Source organism: Ciconia boyciana, chromosome 9 (assembly GCF_034638445.1).
Source record: "Ciconia boyciana chromosome 9, ASM3463844v1, whole genome shotgun sequence".
In the NCBI taxonomy this organism is placed as follows: Eukaryota; Metazoa; Chordata; class Aves; order Ciconiiformes; family Ciconiidae; genus Ciconia; species Ciconia boyciana.
In genome coordinates, this window is record NC_132942.1 from 19000876 (window position 1) to 19015336 (window position 14461).

A 14461-nucleotide genomic window follows, 5' to 3' on the forward strand; every position below is an offset into this window, starting at 1 on the left:
CCAACTATAGGTTAAGAACAGGGAATTTATAAACTTCAATACCTCTATGAAAGACCTGACAGAGGAACTAAATTCTGCTCTAATTGTACATGCTTTTCTTCAGAATCTGACCCTTGTGATTTTCTGCTTTATTTTTGTTCATGTATGTTTATTTAGTAGTTTGCGGTATAGAGGAACAAAGTCAGAAATACTGACTTTTGACACACGCTTTCACTTTGCACTGAGACACAAACTAAACCTGCTTTAAACCCTCATGAAACTCTAGGGAGTAGGGAGCACCTGAAGGACAGTCAGGTATTTAGGAACTTACCTGAGGCTGTTGTACAATTTGGGTGTCAGGTCTCCCATCTTCCAGGTGAGAGCTGTAACGACTCAGAGGAAAGGGTTTCTCAGAATGACATTCAGCACCTGAAAAATATCGACGGAAGTTTAAAAAACAGCTATGAAAATTTTTATCAACTTTGCTTTTCTGCCAGAACCCATTAATGAAACTATGCTCAACAGAAAAATTCCCCATCAGCTTTCACCAGGACTTGGATGTTTCCCATTGTAGCTCCTGCAGACTGACCTGCTGCTACTGACAGCTTTGAGCTTCTTCCTTTTTCTGACCATGGTGATAAATTTCTGGGACAATACAGAATTTACCAGCTTGTTATGCCTAGAATGTCTGATCTCTTGCAGGGCTAGAAAAGCTCCTCTAGATCCTGTCACATCAGTGAACAGACATTTCTGAATTACGTAACAGAGATTAACTGCATCTACACGAGCCTATGCATACCAGAGCCATAAATGTTAAACAGAAATGGTCAGGACTCTGGTCTGACCTCCTCCAGAGGCCCTGAGTCCTCACAGGTCTACCCTCTGGTCATTAATTTAAGTGGGCTTCAAGTGTCTAAATATCTAAAGATAGAGGACGTGAATAACAACTACTTTAAAAATACACATCTTTTGCAAATGAAATATATTTTGGAACAGTTTGAAACAAATAAACAAACCAAAACCACCTGGAAGGATATTTAGAAACTGTGTCCCTTGGACCTTCCTAAATGGGATTTACATGATGAAAAGGAGTTTCAGCAAGTCCCACGAGGAAAGGCATTGCTGTGTTGTTGCCTAGGCAGAGAGGGCTGCCTTGGAGAGCACCAAGCCCTAGTAGGAGCCCCAAATTCATACTGGGTATTAGCCAAACCAGGCACAGCCTAAGGGAAAGTTTGTGTCTTTCTGCTCGCCTAACAATTGCCCCCTTCAGAGCCAGCTGTTTCCTCCGCGGCAGGACCTGCTGAGCCGTCTCCAGCCCCCACCTCTGCCAATTCCTGGGGAGGAGCTGCCCTCTTGTGGTGGGTCTTAACAGTTAGTGTTAGAAAATGGGGGACTACTGAGATTCAGGACTTGAATGCTGAAAATTTGCTTGTAAATAGAACAGTAATATAGTAAATAAAAAGAGGCAAAGGCTGTTGCGCTTCTGGTTCGTAACGCAGTGCATGGACTCAGGAATCACTGAATTTCTCTGCCCGTTAGTTTTTCCTCTCTGAGAAACAGGGATGCCGATTGCTACCTGCCTGTGGAGAGTCCTCCAAGAGCTGTGTGTGAGAACTACTGTGTACAAAATTTACCGTTCTTGCCACTGTGCGGGTGTTGTGGACTGGGTAACAAGGGATAAACTGGCACTGCCTGCCTGCCTGTCAGCAAATGCCACTGAAATGCTGCTTATCTAAACTGCTAATCTTCATAGCTAGTGCTGATGGGTATTTGCTCTCTGCTACCATCACCAAATACAGAACTCCAGCTCCCTAACAGTGAAAACTTTATTTTGGATCATGATGTCATTTGTGAGTCTAATGCTCTGCAACTGTGTCTAACCCTTTCGGCTGCTAAGATTTTAGAGATAGCATTGTGTGCATGGGATGCTGTGAGCAGTGCTCATGCCGCACAGCATCCTGAGCAGTTTTATTGTGCCTTTCACTCTTCCTTTCTCTTTGCTTAATCTTTTCTTTTCCTCCACAGGAGAACCTGTTCAAATTGCAATGAGTCTGGACATAGCAAGTATTTCTAGTATATCCGAGAGCAACATGGTAAGTGAAAGTATTTTTATCTAATAAGCGATAAGAGTAGGATCTGCCTGAGAGACTTGTCATATATTCCTGTGCATTCAGCACAGAAACTGTTATAATCAAGCTGCTTTGCTTTTCTGTGTCTTTTGACCACTTTCAGCAGTGAGATGAGAACAGGGCTCATTTATGACTGCAGACTGTGTAGATGCCATAGTAATGTGGGCTTGTAAGTAAACAGAGATGGCTCCAAAGGTCCTACTGGTCAAAAACGTAGCACCTCCTGGAAATCAGGCCTGTTTGGAATGGAAAAAATCAATCCTGTGTGGCATTTCCTCTCCCCTACCTTTCCTCTGTGTAGGGTAGGGGTGGCCTCTGGACATGCTGGCACTGATTGAAGACACAGACAGGTTTCTTCTCAAGGGGGAGAAACGAGGTTTTGAGCTGTGACACAGTCTGAGGCTCAAAGAACTGGTCATTCCAAGAAAAAAAACCCCACCAAACAATTTTCAAATATAGAGAGAACATCTTCCCACCACTGAGGAGTCTGGTTCCTTCCACTTCTCATAACAGCTGGATTTCAAACACTGATCGATGAAAACTCCTGTTTCAGGTTCACCAAAACTGTGGGCAACTTGGGTAAATTCAGCAAATAGTTTCAGTCCAAACAGTCAGAAGTTCAGTCAGGAACAATTTCAACACTTAATTTCAGCATTTTCAAGAACACCACTGACTTTTGTTTTCTCTCCCCTCAACAAATTAAACAAGTTCACTAAATAAAATATTGTAACTTTGACAAAGCTATTCATTTTGGGGAAGGGGCAGAACCAACAAAATCAATTATTCACATACCTCTAACTTAATTAAAGGGCCTTGTAAAATAGCTCCTGTTCTGGAGTTTTTCTTCTTGATGGTCCACCTAAATTGCTCTGGCCACATGGAAAACAGTGCAGAGGCTTACTCTGTGCCTCAGTAAAAGCTGGAAATCAACTAGGATTCTTCACTTTTGTCCCTATTATAATTCACTGTATTGAAAGCCATAACAGTGCATTATTTGACGTGTTTTTTCCTCTGTCGCAGGCTGAGAGTAAAATTTTAAAAGTTGCAAAAGCTAATGCTGATGCCCAATACTTACTTAGAGCATTTTACAAATTATAGATAGAATGAAACACAACTGCTTCATCCTCCACAGACAGGCAGCATATCTGTGGTAAAACATAGTGACTTCATGCTGTTAACACAATTGCCAGTATCAGTCTTTGTGACAGAGATGTTTTGAAAATAACAGGTTGCATGAAAATTACTGGTTGCATTTACTTCGTCTATAAGGAAGGAAGTGAAATAGTACAACAGTGCCCTGTGTCTGTCCAGAAGGCTCAGTAAAGAATTATCTTTAGAGCTGAGTACCACTTATTCTTTTATGATGGGGCACTGTGAAAATACTCCAGTCATTACAGGTAGATTTTGGCAGGTTAAACTCAAGTTAATCCTAGTGTCCTTAGATTCAAAACTCCTATTAAAGAAGATGCTACAAATTTTTTTTTTCATTTGTTTGCGGGTTTTTTAAACCTCGGTGAAATAACAGGTTGGATTTGCTTACCTTTTTTCTCCAAAGTGCCAATGTCTCTTTCATGATCACGTTTATAGTATGTGTGTAATTTTCCAACTCTAGATGATGACTGATTTTTAATGTCAATGACTTGCCAAGTGGCCTCAAGCATGCACTTCCCATCTGTTTTCTGTCCTACAAAATGGACACCAAAATATCAATTACAATAATTGCTCATTTAAAAAAAAAAAAAAGTACTATAAGTATAATCTTTTGTCCTCAAACACTATACCTTAGAGTGTAAGTATATGAGAAATGTAATACAGTAAATAAAACTATGATGAAAATCTATCAGATTTACTGCATGCATTTGAAACTGAGCTTTGATAGGTTGAACAAATGTGTGTCCTGCCTCTTGTCGCACATGGCATACCCACAGCTATGCTGTGTAGGTGTTCTGGACATGCATCCTCACAGGTTTTCCTCTCTTCCCCAGGATTACACAGCTACTATATATTTGCGGCAGCGCTGGACAGACCCCCGGTTGGTCTTTCATGGCAACAAGAGCTTCACGCTAGATGCTCGTCTAGTGGAATTGCTCTGGGTACCAGACACATACATTGTAGAGTCAAAAAGGTCCTTCCTGCACGACGTCACTGTGGGGAACCGCCTCATAAGATTGTTCTCTAATGGCACTATCTTGTATGCCTTAAGGTAAATCAACCTTTGGCTTTGCTGATGATGATGGTTCAGAATAGATTTCCAGAATTATGCTGGACAGGAGCAGGTACCAACTGTCACGGGTAATGAGTTTGGGGTCAACAAGCCAACTGACACCATACTCTTCTGATCCATTACCCCCTCATCTGGCCACCTGGAAATGCCAGTCAAGGATCAGGATTCCCCATCATGGTATGTGTTGTGTCCTGAGCACAGTGTCTGCTCAGAAAGCTCATGAGTTTAGGTGTTATCCAGAACAAGTCAAGTCGAGTCAGATGGAGGCAGGGGAGGAATGGAGGACATCCTAACAGTAAAAACTTAACAGATAGCGGGAAACTAGTTCCTTATCCAGTGCCACGTAGCCATGATTTCTGCTTTTTAGCAAAAAGCATATTTGTACATGCACTGCAGAAATGTGCACTGTAATTGTGTTAGCAATTCATACAGTGTTACCTCTTCTCAGCTCACAGTAACTGTGTCCCAGTTACCTTAACTGCAAAGTAAAGCTGCAAAGTAAAACTCATTTACCCTCCACATCAGAGCAAGCCAGAGCATGTGTGCAGTTCGTTACTGTGCCTCAGCTGAAGTGGTGACTTCTTAAGATGTGCAAACTGTAGCACTGGAAAGCATGTGAATCTACACTAAATGTCCCACCACAGCAAAGCAAAATTCCTCCTTCAGTTACATTTTCATCGGTGTGGCTGCAGAGAGCATATCTTCTTAAGGAGGGTTCTCTCTGATTGTATCAGTCCATTTGTTTCAGAGGTCAAAATTATCTAAATGACAGAGCAGAGTCTTTGCAGTCTAGTTTGCTATGAAAAAACAGAGATATTTCATTATGTGCTTTTATTGCAGCTTTCGGAGTTCTTTCTCTTCCTACAGAATCACCACTACTGTTGCTTGTAACATGGACCTGTCAAAATATCCCATGGACACACAAACATGCAGACTGCAGCTAGAAAGCTGTAAGTATAACATTCTAGAAAAAACTGACTTTAAATTTGTTTATTCATACATAACTACGCATCTTCAATATTTGGATTCATCACAGTGGCTTTCTGGAGTAGACTTTTATTCCTGCAAATACTAATGTCCAAAAGAAGGCAACTTTACTTCATCATTCTTCAAATGCTTGTGTTGTAATCCACAGTTTAGAGGATTCCTGTCACTGTGCAATTTATATAAAAAGAGTGGTAATAAATAATATTTTTATTAAAGTATAGATAGTTCAATTTTGCACAGAAAGGATGAAGTAATAACGGCTGGTTTTCCAAATTCGGTCCCTTTTGGACACACAGCTTCTTCAAAACTAACTTGTGGGGTAAGTGCATGGGATGGAGTACAGCAAGGAACAACTTTTCACGTTTTTTGGTATCTACCACTTGTTGCACCTCCCAAACCTCCACTGTAACAAGACAGTGTGAAGGATGGTTCTTACTAGAACATGAGTTGAACGTGCCTCTCAAACTCATGAACTGAAACTAAGGCCAAACCCAACTTTGTAGTATATGCTTCTCTATGAGGGATGTCTGTTACAGTGATGAAGATGATGGGACCCTTATCAACAGGAGGAGTCTCAGCCTTGGAAGTCTCAAGAAAGGGAATAATCAGTGAGTTCTGCTCTCAAATAAATTAAAAACTCATCCATGGCAAAGCTGGCTAGGAAAGACTCCAGGAAAATTTAGGACACTGCAGGGCTTTTACCCAGGAGCAAGAGCAGTGCTGCTGTTCTGTATCTGTGAAGTTCCACAACAAGCAAGCAACCAACCATCTCCCACTTCGTGTCACAAAAAGAAATGTCTAAAATCTCAATGCTGAAAAGACCAGATTTTAACTTCTGGGGTTGCAGCATGAAGCACCTAGGGAAGCACATATTATTTTCACATTAAAATCATATTAGTTCACCATGGTTAACTTTATTACAAAGAATAGCTCCTGAAATAATAATGATTGGCCTCTTCTGCTAAAGCATAGCTTGTTTGGGCCTGTTTTAAAAGTGATTGGGTCCTACATCATGCTCAGTTGCTGTATAATTCCAATGAAATGACATGCACATTGCCCACTGGAGATTTCATTAGGATAAGTGCCCAGAAATAATGCTATTTAAATATACACCAGATGAATTAACAACAATCTATCATTTATTATAAAATTTTCCTGAGTAACCACAATTTATAAAACTGCTTAGAAACTTTGAAAAGTCACATGCTTAGGATTCTACACAGGCATTTATACCCTGGATACCTAATTTAGGAGTTCATCTCACTCAAGCTCTCGTAATTTGTGTCTAATAAGAAAACACAATTAGATAAAAATAGAGCTGCAACTGCATCTTATTCCTTCTACCAGGACGAACAGGTTGTTATCAGAATCAGAGCATCCCTACTCATTTTCTCAAAGAAAGGCTCTTAATAAAAGAATCAAATTAGTGAGATTGATGGGCTTGTTTCCTAAATTAAGTGACATTTTTGAAGTGAATAGCAGGCTGGTGACTCGGTACAAGCTTTATCCCTCAGACTGAGGTATCCCTCAGTCCAACCTGAGGTCATGTTGTGCCATCATTTACATTCCTGGAGGCAATGACTCAGCCGGCATATATGGAGTTTACTGATAACTGCTTGAATTGTTGATCTCATCTGTCCCACTGTTTTGAGGCAGGAATTCAGTGTTACCTAAATGTCAGGTGCATTTATTTGTCCTCAGTAACTTAAAGCCTTTGGGGATAGGAGGAATGATTTGTAGAAAAAGCTGCTTTTATGAGAAAGTTTTCTGGACAAAGCACACCCAGTCAGAAGAGCTTGGTTCATAACCGCATAGCAGTCTCAGCTCCGAGCTCTTGACTAACTGAAAATGCCTTTCCTGGTATTTTTAAGCACTTCAATAGACGATTCAGTGAAATGTGCTTCTGCTACCTGGTAAGGGGCTCAATGGGATCTGTATTCTCTTTTTTTAACTCCTGCATTTCTCCTGCTCTCCTCTCGTGACTGAAGAGACTATGTTCGAGGGGTGATTGCTGCAGTAGTTTTATCCTGCTGCATGTAATCAAACTGCGGATAACAGGAATATATTCTCTTTTAAAATATTAAAATATTTTAAGATAGAAATACCCCATGTAAATGACTGAAATAGGTTCTTGGCAACCTTGCATGTTATGCATCATTCACAGTGGCGTGTATTCCTGTTGAAATCTGAACCAGCAGACTGAAAGTACAGCAATGAAAGAACAGCCAATGTCCACCCATAGTGTGACACAGTTAAGAGGGTCTTTATCCAGCCTACAATGCCTGGATCGTGTTTCTGTTCCCACCCAGGAGACAGGGCAGGGCAATAGCTGGGCTTTTACTGGCTAAACCACTGTAATATGGGTCTTTTCTGTTCTCCTTAGGGGGATACGATGAAAACGATGTCATCTTCACGTGGTTGAGAGGAAATGACTCTGTCCACGGCATAGAAAAATTGCGGCTCTCTCAGTACACAGTGGAACGTTACTACACCCTGGTCTCAAAGTCACAGCAGGAAACAGGTAAATCGGCGAAAGAGAAAAGCAAGAAAAGCTCTCAAGTATTTCCCTTCCCACCTCCCTTCCCTTCTATGGGCAGCATCTTTTGACTCAAGCCTGAACCAGTGAAGTCTTTAGCAAATCTTAATCTTACGAAAGGAGATGGACAGAAAGATGGTGAAATCTAATTAGTTGCAATCAGGACATTCTGTAAAATGGAAATCCACGGAAAGATGGGGTTTTTAATACACTATATTCACTTGATGGATTTTCAATTATCTTTTAAAAAAAAAAAAAAATCTCCACTTCTTTCCTTCTCCACAGATACCTGAAGAAACTCTCTCCCTTCCTCCCAGGTGTGCAGACTATAAATACTGCAGAGAGCCGTGTTTACAGTAACTGGGAGTAAAATTAACTTTTAAAATATACTTTTGTTTGTAACTTACAATTCTATCATGATGGAGTAAGATCCCTTTGTACATCAGAATTCAATGCTTTTTCATTAGCAGTGTAAATACTCTTCTCTCCAATCACAGACACTATGAAAGGGGGAAAAAGTTCCTTAGAAAGACCAGGTTTTAAAAATAACCATGTTTTGTTGTTTACTGTAGTGTACACAGCCCATGAACAACATGGGTTTTGTTTCTACATTTCAAAGAGAATTATTGTTTAAACAGCAGAAATATCTCCTGAAAATACTAGCAATCCAGCCCCAGAACCCTTATGTCAGTATTATGACAAATTGATTTTAAAAAATTAACTGAATTTTTTTGAGCACAAAAAGACACAGTTCTCAAAGATCACAAATTACTAATGAATACAGGCAGTCTAATTCCCTGTGGTGATAAGATATTGGGATGCTTTGGGATGTGAGCCAGAGCCTGCTGAAACTGAGAGAAAAATCTTTTGTTTATTTCTCAACCATCAGGTAAGACTGAACTTGGTCATGCCCTTTTAAAGCAGTTATTGGGAAAAATGCACTGTAAGAGAGAATAGATGAAAGCACCAGCCCTTCTCTACTCTGAGTTAAGACACTGGTATAAAATGTTTCCACTGTGGATTATGTTCAGGAGCCCCTTTGCAAGCCATGCATTGTTTTAGATGTCTCTTGTCCAGCAATGCTGTGTGTATGTGTCCTCTCATCTAGGATACGTTAGAGAAGTAAGACCTCTGAGGCAAGATGTCAAGCTTGTATAAGTAATGCATCTCCCACAATTTCAGTGCAGCTCTTCTGATGTACGTCAGCTGAAGGGCTGGTGCTGGGCTGTCCCAGTTTCAGTTCAAGTGTCCTTGGGAATCTCATGTTCACTGTGTTTCTTCCTTTCGTGAACAGGCAGTTACCCACGACTGATATTGCAGTTTGAGCTGAGAAGAAATATCCTTTACTTCATTTTGGAGACCTACGTGCCCTCCACTCTGCTTGTCATGTTGTCCTGGGTTTCTTTTTGGATCACATTGGATTCAGTGCCTGCAAGAACCTGCATTGGTGAGTTATTGCCTGAGGAAGGGAGAATATTTGAGCACACAGGGGAGCCTCTGAGGGCTGGGTAGACAGTAGTTTTCTTGAGCTCTCTGCTCAGTGATAAATGGTCTGCTCACATTCTGCTTTTACTTGGGGAAGAGCTGGGTTAGCAGTATGAAGTGTGGAAGATATGCTGCAGCTGGCACACTTGCCCACCTGCAGAGCTGTGTATAGTGAAGGCTCTGGGTACATTCACAGCAGAGAGTAGAGGACAGAGCACATGTTCTTTGCGACGTGCTTTGGAGGAGGCAGGGGGGAGGTTCACTGAAAGCAAGAAAAGTAAAAGAGCCAAGTGCCTATTGGAGCCAAGTTGTCAAAGGCAGGGAGAGCCTGTGTGAAGCTCGTAGCTAGCACTACAAAAGCATTTCAGTTGATGAATGATTTGGTAAGAAGTGATATGCTCTATCTGGATAGCAATAGAGAGTGACAACATGTGCAGAAGGATAGGCCAAGCTTTTTCCAAAGCGTCCACAAAAGAAGGTCTTTCCTTTTCTGCCTTCCAAGGAGTAACGACGGTGCTTTCCATGACAACTCTGATGATCGGCTCACGAAGTTCACTTTCGAAAACCAGCTGTTTCATTAAGGCCATTGATGTTTACCTCGGCATCTGCTTCAGCTTCATCTTTGGTGCCCTTGTGGAATATGCAGTGGCTCACTACAGCTCATCACAAAAGTGTGCGGCTAAAGCACCTCAAGAGGTAAAGTCTGATCTACCTTAATAAGCCTAGTTATCTTGGATCGACAATAATTAGTCCTCCATTAACTGAGTAAGACAAAATGGTCTTCCTGTTATGGATGCAGTAACAATTGCTTCTCCTAATTGTCACTAAATCTAAATTTTTGTGTGCAACAAATGCATGAATAGCACTAGACCTCTGTGTCTCTGACATAAACTTCTGCACACCAGCTGAAAGAGCAGCAGCCTTAGCTGACAGTCATGTTAGATTCGTAGGACCACATTCAGGAAGGCACTTTGGCCTGCCACTAGAATTGGGTCTGTAGCCCTGAGCTGAGCTCATGTGAGAGCATGAAGCACCTCTGTTCCTTTCAAAATGCAGCCAAAGAAGACCCAGTATAACACACCTCTCTGCTTTTCTATGGAATAACTCTGATTAGGGCACTGATCTGGAAGGTAATTTCCTCTACCAGAGGAAAGCTGAACCCTTCTTCCTCCCTTCCGAGAAGATGGTACCAAACATCAGTCCCACAATGTTCTGTGGCGGTTGCGAGACAGAGTGAATTGTTCAAAGTGCTCTGCTTTAGTGTGAGAAATTAGTCAAGTATGATTATAGTCCAGTGGTCATTGAGGGTCCAGATCCTGTCAGAGGGAAAAGAGGTTTCCCACCTCCATGCCGAGTTCCCCAGCCATTAAGTTACTGTGTAGACATGAAGAGATGGATGTCTTGTAGGAGATGGATGTTGGGTTGCTCAGTGACATAGAGTGAGACTTGCTCAAAGATGTCAAAATACCTCTGGAAATACAGTGGTGGAAACACAGGCATCTCTGGGACTTCAGGCACTCCTAAAAACAGGCAGCAGCTGAAAGGCATGTTTGAACATTGGGATGAACACATATGAAGCTGTGTTCTTTTATCTTTATCCTTCTGGTCTCCTTATCGATTAAAGCACTTTTCTTCTGCAGGAGAAGACAAACTGTAAAACTAACTCTACACTCTCATTTCCTAGGGGCCTGCAAATGAACTCACTAAAGAAATGGAAGAGGTCAACATCACTAACATTCTCAACAGCTCCATCGCCAGCTATAAACGGAAAATCAGCTTTACAAGCATTGAGATTTCCAGCGATAATGTTAACTGCAGTGACTTGACCATGAAAACTCATGAGAAAATCAAATATGTCTTGAGAAAGAAAATGCACAGGATTATTGGTTATTTCACAATTCAGAACCCCAGCAATGTAGACCACTACTCCAAATTGCTTTTCCCTTTGTTTTTCATGCTGGTCAATGTGTTTTATTGGGCTTATTACCTGTATTTTTAGTAGAAATGAGTCACTTCATTCTCCTACTTCAGCAGGAGAGGAAATCTTGCCAATGGGCATCTAGGTATCTAACCTCAGTGAATCCAACATGGACAAAATGCTCTGTTGTGTTTCCTGAGGTACAGAGCAGAAGAGCATGTGAGGTATGCAAGATGCAAAGCCTTGGTGCTTCAGCATTAGCAACATTGACTCTGGACAACTGCTTGTTCAGCTGAGTGGCTGTGCTGGGCTCTTGTGCTCATACCTGCTTTTCATTCCAGCATCCAGCCTCTCACCTGGCCGGAGACAGGTGTGTAGGACTGCACATGGCAGGCCACAGAGTACTACAGGTGGCAAAATTATCTTGGTAGTCTGAAGCAGGTTGGAACCTTCTAGTTTAGATCTCCAAGAGGATGCAGGATTATAGCTGTTATTCTTTGTTTGCCAGAGCTAACAGTAACAGAGGGACTGTGATTGCTGTCTCAATAGCTTCTCTGTTCAAGTAAGAGAACCCGAAGGCAGCAGTGTGCCGTGCGCAGAGGAACGGCTCCCATGCGTGGTGCTTCCTTGTCCCGGGGGTGATGTGGTACCAGACTGGTGATTTCAGTGCTGCTGGCATCAGTGCAGTGGTACGCCTCATTGCTTTTAATACTGGTCAGACTCACTGAGGTAATCCTTGCTTGCTGAAGTTATCCATCCCTGAGACAGAAGGAGGGCTTTTTAGTTGTAGAGCTGCATTTTTTCAGAGATTTGGGAACACGAAATATAGGCAGCAAAATTGTTTTGTAACCCATCTCTTATACTCTTCCTGTTGTGCTGCAGTTGAACAGATTCTACCACCTTCCACATCTTCCTCACAAATTATTTTTCATCCTGGAGAGTGCCTCCTTCAGCTTTCACTGCTATAAGCAACTCTTGTTTCTTGCCAGCCATATGCAAGAGTGGCCAATTTGTCATCCCCTCTTTTATGTGGCTGTGCAGCTGTGGCAAGTCAGCAGTGCTGCCAGGTGAAAAATCCATGCGTGGGTTGAGGTACGATGATCTAAATCAGCCTTTCATGCTCTATTTTAGGCTGAAACAGTGATATGGTTCTGCAGAAATTCAGATTCTAAGTGGGCTCTGGAAACTGCCAGTCAGTTTTGTTTATCCTGCAATCAGCAGGACTGAGAGCTTTGTTTTAAAAATAGATTAAATATGTGGTGCACACACACTTAAGTTTGAGAACTAAATGCCATTTGGTACTATGTAGCTTAAGGCTACTGAAGTCTATTTCCCGATTTTAAAATGAAGGTTTTATGGCAGATTCCCCCCCCCCCCCTTTTTGGTCTACACAACTTTCATAACTTTGAGGGCCTAATCCTGCAGTTACATAGGCAAAACTGTAATTGCCTGCAGTGGCTACCATTCAGCAGGAGTTTTGGCTGAGTGAGGCCTATCAGCATGTAGCTTATATTACAGTCTTATGCAGGCATTGCTTAGTATAAGAGTCTCTTACTGGGGGTTCCTACAGAAGGGTAGGCAAAGCACGCAAAACTATAGATTTTATTTTTTTTTTACTTTAATAACTTTTTATCGAACCACTTCACCACACTATATTGTGAAGGATCTAAACCACATATTCATAAATCATAGCTTTTACAAAGAGCAGCACAAGAAGACAGGGGAACAGACTGACAATAGCAAGTGAATAAACACAAACTCCAATAATGAAATGTCGGCTTGTATATACTGGCATTTAAAGTCCATTCCATAAAACGTAATAAAGTGAATGTTTGTGATATGAACACAACCCCCCTCCAGAGAGATCCTCTATTAAAAAAAATCATTACCTTCTTTCTGTGTCAATTTCTTTCTTTAAAACCCAACTGAAATGCCCTAATGCGTTCTACACCAGCTGCCAAATATTAATGTTAACAAAAGGAATTTCTTTGTATGTTATAGTAGACTGCCACTCTCAAGGCTTGCTTTCATTAGATGCAGCTTTCGTTACAACCTTGCTGCTTTGAAGTTGCTCAGGTCTTGTTCCAAGTTATACCTCTGTGCAGTGAAATGTTTTTTATTGACCCAGCCTAGCAAACAGCATGTTGTTTGGAAAAGTGTCAGCTCTGTCTATTCTCATTTATTGCTGATTTTGGTAACTTCAAGAAGGAAGGGAGGGACAGAAGGTAGTAGGGAAAGGAGGGGTTTTTTTTTCAGATGCCTTATGAGAATATTCTTCAAGAGCTGTTGGCTTGGCCAGAGGAAACATCTTACTTCAGAAACTCTTAAAATCTAGAAAGTATGGACTCCTGCTTTATTTGCTCCTACGTATAATTTTCTCTCTCATTGAGGGACTTCACCACTTTAACACACCTCACACATGACTGTCTCCCTATATAGCCCTGCTGTAACACAAAATATTAACTCTGGTCTCAGTGGGGTGCACACAGAGTGGTCCTAAGGCCATTTCAGTGGTCAAACTGATGCTCAGCAAGGACCAGATACGGAAAGTAAGAGACAAAGTAAGCAAGCCACCTAGTCTCTCTCCTACTGCAGGTACATCAGGCATGTCAGAGGGACCAAAATTAATTTTTACTAATACATCCTACAGTGAAGCAAGTCAGCTTAGCTGCACTGATGTCCTGGAGCAGCCTGGTGTTATTACTGGTGTTGCTGTCCCACACGTGATGCTGGGCAGAGGGCAGTGACAGATAAGCATTGTGAGCCCAGATACATTCTTCAGAGTGGTCAGGATGATGCACTGCACAATCCCAAGTCTTTCCTGTCTCTTTCAGGTGTTGTCTAACACAAGCTAGAAAGACCACTGAATTCAAGATGAGACTTTCATATCATGATAGGTGTGGAACACAGACCAGCTTCCATGTTACTGGTGTGCAAAGATAAGCCCCGATATCTTGACAGACACCAACTGAAAATCAGCCTCTCCCACAAAGGACTGGTATGTAACACGTAAGCTGCAGGTGAGAAAAAAGCCACAGGTAAGCACTGCACACAGCTCTTTTGTTTAAGGGCTCAGCCTTGCATAGGCTCTACAGGGAACAGGAGGGGTTTTGAGTAGCAGCCTGCTCTCTGAAAGAGCCTCTAGGCTGATGGTTCCTGAGCTGGGAGCTGTTTCACCTCCCACTGAGCACATCTGCTGTATA

General features: G+C 41.8%; 1 protein-coding gene across 1 annotated transcript; it reads left to right on the top strand.

Annotated features, from left to right (window-relative positions):
* Window positions 1-2009: 2009 nt before the first annotated feature.
* On the top strand, window positions 2010-11398 carry GABRP (gamma-aminobutyric acid type A receptor subunit pi). Its single transcript, XM_072872523.1, has 7 exons — window positions 2010-2072; window positions 4094-4311; window positions 5200-5282; window positions 7703-7840; window positions 9150-9302; window positions 9843-10036; window positions 11025-11398. The coding sequence occupies exons 1-7, from the start codon at window positions 2025-2027 to the stop codon at window positions 11337-11339; spliced, it is 1149 nt and encodes a 382-aa protein (XP_072728624.1). The 5' UTR covers window positions 2010-2024; the 3' UTR covers window positions 11340-11398.
* Window positions 11399-14461: the final 3063 nt, after the last annotated feature.